Raw genomic sequence first — 5738 nt, 5'->3', positions numbered from 1 at the left:
AACAATCATCTTCCACACAATACGGTTAATCCTTTGTTACAGCAAGCCAGTGAGATTGACAACCTCACTGTTTCGTTGGGGCAAAGTACTTTGGTTGTGTTGTGCAGGTTCCACGTTGGCGCCGGAATCCCTGGTGTTGCGCCGCACTACATCCCGCCGCCATCAACCTTCAACGTGCTTCTTGGCTCCTCCTGGTTCGATAAACCTTGGTTTCTTTCTGAGGAAAAACTTGCTGCTGTGCGCATCATACCTTCCTCTTGGGGTTCCCAACGAACGTGTGAGTTACACGCCATCAGAGGGCGACGCGGGGGGGGGGGGGGGGGGGGGGGAGAGAACGGTTCGTAAGCATGAGCTGCAACCATCTCATTTTCTAACAAGTATACCAACGAAATGAGCGGTCCAGAAAACGAGCTCAGATGAGCTCGGGACTAGAAACGCCCCTCCCGTACATTGTGGTGTACCTAAGTTCTAAAAATCGCCTTACTTGTGAAGCAATCCGAAACAGAGAAGGAGAGTGGGAAAAAAAAACACGCATCGCAACTTGCAAGCATCGCTACCGTGCACGGGCACGCCGCAGGCGAAACCGAGACGGGTTTCGTATTCTTGCGGCAAAAGACACGGAGTCACGGACCGGCACCGGCGGCCGAGTCGGACATGAACCCCGCCGTATGTCACGCACGGTACTCCCATATATTCGCGCGCCTTCCCTTCGTCGTCGTCCCCAAGAAAATCAATCGCCGTCGTAGCAGCTTTGGAAGCCCCGCGCCGCTCACGCACACAAATAAAAAGCCCTAGGTAGCCGTCCAGCAGTCCGTTGGGACCGATGGCGCAGGAGGATCAGACGAAGGTGCTGCTGCGGAGCGCCGACCTAGCCAAGTTCGCCGTGCCGGCGTCGCTCGTGCAGCGGGCGGGGCGCGTCGCGGCGGCGGTGGGCGCCGGAGAGCGCGTGGTGGAGCTGCCGCGCGGGGTCTCCGGCAAGGGCCTCGCCACGGCGGTGGAGTACTACAAGGCCCGCGCCGAAGCCGAGGCGAGCGGCGTAGACGTGGGCGAGTTCGACGACGGGTTCGTCGGCGGGCTGACGCACGACGCGGCCATTGACCTCATCCACGCCGCGCACCACCTCGGCGACGAGAGCCTCTTCAACCTCTTCCTGGGCTACAGAGCCAATCAGTTCTAGATATGAGGTTTATTAAATCTTTTGTTGAGTACGTACTAGTAGTACTGGACTAGTTCGTGTTGATCGGCACAGTTTTTTTTCTTCATCGTATCGATGTTTACATGTATGCTTTGTTCGGAGAAAATTGCATATTGCTACCACAATTGCGGCTAGGGCTTCAGAAAATCACCACTTTTTAGGTCAACTGCAAAAAACTACCACTTTTGCGTTTAATGGTTTGAAAAAACTACCAGTTCTGTGTAACAATCGGTTTGGCCCATTTGATCAAGTTTTTGACAGAGATGGCCCACCATGTCATTCAGATAGAAAACTTGATCAAATGGTGGGCCATCTCTGTCAGAAACATGATTAAACTGGACCAAACCGAGTGTTACACACAATTGGTAGTTTTCTGAAGCAACTAGACGTAAAAGTGGTAGTTTTTTGCAACTAACCGGAAAAGTGGTAGTTTTTTGAAGCCCTAGCCTCAATTGTGGTAGCAATATGCAATTATCTCCTTTGTTCGAGACGCACGATCCGTACAGAGCATGTAAGTCTTAATTAATTTCAGTAACTAATTTGTGTGCCCTCTCTTGGTTGTGTATAACTCTCTCGATGGATCCATCTTCTGAGGAAACAATATCCACACGGAGCGAAAATAATCTTCATGGCGATCGAATCGGAAGTAACCAAACGTGAAAGCCTTCACCAAGAAATTCAAGCACCCATCAGTTCTATAAAAAAATATTCACTTAGAAATGGGGATTAACTTAGCCTATGCATCGAAGAGATACATACAGACTTGATTTATTTTCTTTTATCCAAAAACTGACGAAAAACTTTACAACGATCATGCAAGATGAAACCACCGAATAAGTTGTCAAGATGAAACGGGGCCTTATGCCTGGCCACTGCCATCGGCTTAGTGTCTTATGTGCACGCTCCGGTAGTCGCCACTGTCATCTTCCAATCCATATCCATTCTATATCGAAACAATGACTCTTGATAGGCCTGCCAATGACACCACCATGGTGCCAAACAGCACTATCGTCCTGCGCGCATCCATCAGCAAACGCATGCTGCCGACTCGCTGCACCACGCTGTCGAGACCCGCTGCCATTGACGTGGTAGATGAAACATAGCAAGCGAAGCATACATAACATAAACAAATCTAGCTTATCTAGATTTGTAGATCTAATCCAAACTCTACATCACCGGAAGACCTAGTAGCTATGAGAGGGCCTATGGGTCATCGTCGGAGCAGCCTTGAGCCGGAGGTCGCACGAAACCGTGCTCGATCTCTAGGTTACCGAGGAGTGCCTTCTGCATGTCATGCTCCTCATTCGCCTCCTCGATGCGTGCTGCAATGCCGCGTCTGCGGGATTCATCCTCAATGTCTTTGCCTCCACGAACACCTCCAACACGTCACGGCATGCCTTGACGTGCGGGAACATCATGTTGTCGATCAGAACCCAGCCGGGCGTCATCGCGCCATGCCCTCGGATTGCTCTGAGATAGGGGGTCGTTGAATCTTTTTGATTTTTTTTTTTATTACCGAGTGAGCATGGTCTTGAATTTGAAAATCCGACTCAAGGAGATAAGCAATATATTTATCTGAACGTGACGTGGTTTGTAAAGGAAACGGACGGGACCCACCTACACAAAAATATATGCGACGCGTGCGATGCTTGCGACACGTACGACACAAGAGAAAGGAAGAAAAAGATAAAGAAGCATGTGCGGAGATATCGGCAAGAACGATGGATATACAAAGGTCGTGATTGCTAGGCTGCGTTGAACTCGGCGAGGCCTACCAGGTTCAACGTCAGGGTGGGTGAGCAGGTGCGATATTCTTTCTTGGGTATATAGCCTTCTCCATATTTCATTTCAGCAAACCGATGCAGCAATGATAGGTTCACTGAAGTTTTGTCTGAGTACCTGATGAACAGTCAACTCCTCCACTTGAACGGAATCAACAAGAGAATTTCAAACAACCCGACAGAGATTTTACCCCTGCCTCCCAGGACATTGCTCCCCGTAGTTTGTACATGGTTCATGAAATAAAAGGACAGGGCAGAGAACAGGTCGGAAACAGGATTCACAAAATGAGAAACCTCCTCCTCGGAGCTCTGTGCTGAATTCACAATTTCACGATCTCTGCATTAAACTGACGAACCAATCTAACACAAGATTATCATCGCTTCCAACGGTGTGTTCAGTTTCTGGTTTTTTCATAAGTAAACAGAAATACGACCCCCCTCTAAAAACACCAATTTCTGGAAGCGATGAACATCGTCACAGCATGATATGAGTACCTGTAATTAGAACACAATTGTGTTATATATGCCTTCAGTGGTCGCTCAAATTTTTAAACCGAAGGTCCGTAGACCCAGCTTTATAAATAAAGCAAGAACACCATAGCCAAAGTTTTACAATCAACCAACACGACTCACGCCACACACGCGGAGCCTAGAAACGAAACGAACCATACACCAACGAGAGTCACGTGCTACCCAAGCACCAAAGTACACAGCGGGAAAGATACAGAGCCCTGCAGTGGGTCGAATGTGCTAAAAAGTGCTAAGCCGCCCTAGTCCTCGCATGAAGCCTCCTGACCTCCTCCACCGCCACGTCCAGCAACGCTCGATCCCTCGGTCTGACCAGAACCCTCCAAGACTGCACACAAAGCAACATGTGGAGGAAGGCGTCAGCTGCATTGCCGATCAACTTCCCTTCAATAGTTAGTTTGTTTCTAATGTTCCAAAGGGTCCAACATTGGGCTGCAAAGGTAAACCATACTAATCTACGAAGGGGGCCTAGCAAGCCCTGAGCTAAGGCAATGAAATCCCCGACCCCTGCCGGGTTCCACTTGCAATGAAGGAGTTCCCTAACTCCAGCCCACATGAACCCCGCCATTGGGCTTGTGAAGAAGATGTGATTGTAATCCTCAACCTCTCCACAAAGAGCACACAAACCATTAGACGGACCCCGCCGCTTAGCCACCTGCTCGCAGGAGGGTAGTTTACCACGGATCAACTGCCACAAGAAGACTTTGATCTTGGGCGGAACGCGTGTCCGCCACACCTCCTTGAAATGTGTGACTGCTGCTCCCTGCAGAAGTCCACGATAAACCGACCGCGTGGAGTACTCCCCTGAGGACTCAAGGGACCAGGAAATCTGATCATTCCCTTCCCCCTCCGGAAGACCTTGGATTTCACGGCACAGGTTATCCCATTCAACCTTTTCTGCCAAACCCAGGTGCCGCCGGAACCGGATGCGTCACTCCCCAGGAATCCCCTCTGCCACCCGAGTCGCGTGGACCGTGGTAAAGGGGTTGGAGCAGCATCCAAAGAGGAGCGGGTAGCGGGCCCTAAGTGGCCCTCTCCCCGTCCACCAGTCAAGCCAGAAGTAAGTCCATTTCCCATTTTGGACCTTGTGGCGAGCCCCCCAATTTGAAAGACCATTTGATCTTTTGTATGGAATTCCAGAACTGGGACCCCCTCGCCGGCACCTCCTTGGGGAAAAAGTCCCTGTACCCAAGGTATTTGGCGCGAATCAAATCAGCCCACAGACCCCCTGTGTTCTGATAGTACTTCCAAATCCACTTCAGCATCAAGGCAATGTTCATGATTTTGGTGTTGAGGATACCCAGACCACCGAAATGCCTAGGTTTGCACACGGTGATCCAATCCACCATGTGGTCGCTCAAATTTCAGTTGTCCCTCAACTTCCAGTCGATTCGTGAAGTTGTGAGGCAAGGTCTGCTAGTAAAATAAAACCACAAGATGGGTACATTGACCTTGCCGTCGAGAAATTGCGCAAACTTCTTCGAGAGCCTCTTTGGGCCGAAAGGATCCTCGCTGATGAGGATGACGAACTCGAAGAACTTGCCGTGCAAGCAGTCTGTCTCCTCCTCCGCGGTAGCGACTGCAGCCCCAAGAACATACCATGGACCGTGTGTGGGAGAAGGTGGAGGGACGGCGCTAGGGTTTGTCTGAGGAAGAGCCGGAGGCTAAGCACCCCGTTTTATACCCGGAGATAGGTGTGGGGACGGTGGTGCGTATTAGGACCGGCACGCATGACTAGACTATTTATTTTGTTTGGTCAGAGGTAAGTGAAGTTTGGTGGACGAGCGGTAGCACCATTAATCTCCAGCGCCATCGGAATTGGAGCTATCGTAGACCGTCGACGCCTATTTGACCCACCTGGCTGACACGTCCGGATGGCTAGCCGGTCATTTATGTTGTGAAGTGTATATGTGGATTGCCTAGCCCTTTCCATCAGTTCGGACTTTTGGTTCAAGTGGCTAGTGCATGAAGCTTAACATGGTATCAGAGCCGCCGCCGCCGCCCGCCTTGGCATCTCGCCGCCGCGCCCGGTCGCCGCCGCCGCCTCTCCTTCACCAGCTCCGGCCGCCGTCGGCCGCTCTCCGCTGTTTTCCCGGCCTCCCGCCGGCCGTTCTCGCCGTTCTCGGCCACCCGCTGCCCGCTGCTTCCTGCTCGCCGGCCGCTGCTCCGGCCGCCCGCGCCTCCAGGCCGCCCGCCCGCCGTTCCCGCTGCCCCCGGTCGTCCTCGATCGGGCG

The 5738-nt window shown here is 51.7% G+C and overlaps 1 protein-coding gene across 1 annotated transcript; it reads left to right on the top strand.

Annotated features, from left to right (window-relative positions):
• The first annotated feature begins 715 nt into the window (after positions 1 to 715).
• Positions 716 to 1320, top strand: LOC127301133 (uncharacterized). Its single transcript, XM_051331356.2, has one exon. It carries the CDS (start codon positions 824 to 826, stop codon positions 1175 to 1177), a length of 354 nt encoding a protein of 117 aa, XP_051187316.2. The 5' UTR covers positions 716 to 823; the 3' UTR covers positions 1178 to 1320.
• The last annotated feature ends 4418 nt before the right edge of the window (positions 1321 to 5738 follow it).

Source organism: Lolium perenne, chromosome 5 (genome assembly GCF_019359855.2).
Source record: "Lolium perenne isolate Kyuss_39 chromosome 5, Kyuss_2.0, whole genome shotgun sequence".
Classification (NCBI taxonomy): Eukaryota; Viridiplantae; Streptophyta; class Magnoliopsida; order Poales; family Poaceae; genus Lolium; species Lolium perenne.
This window is presented reverse-complemented; position numbering and strand designations above follow the sequence as displayed.

Excerpts from the sequence above, each read along its gene's own strand:
- LOC127301133 (XM_051331356.2), top strand. The coding sequence starts at position 824 with ATGGCGCAGGAGGATCAGACGAAGGTGCTGCTGCGGAGCGCCGACCTA.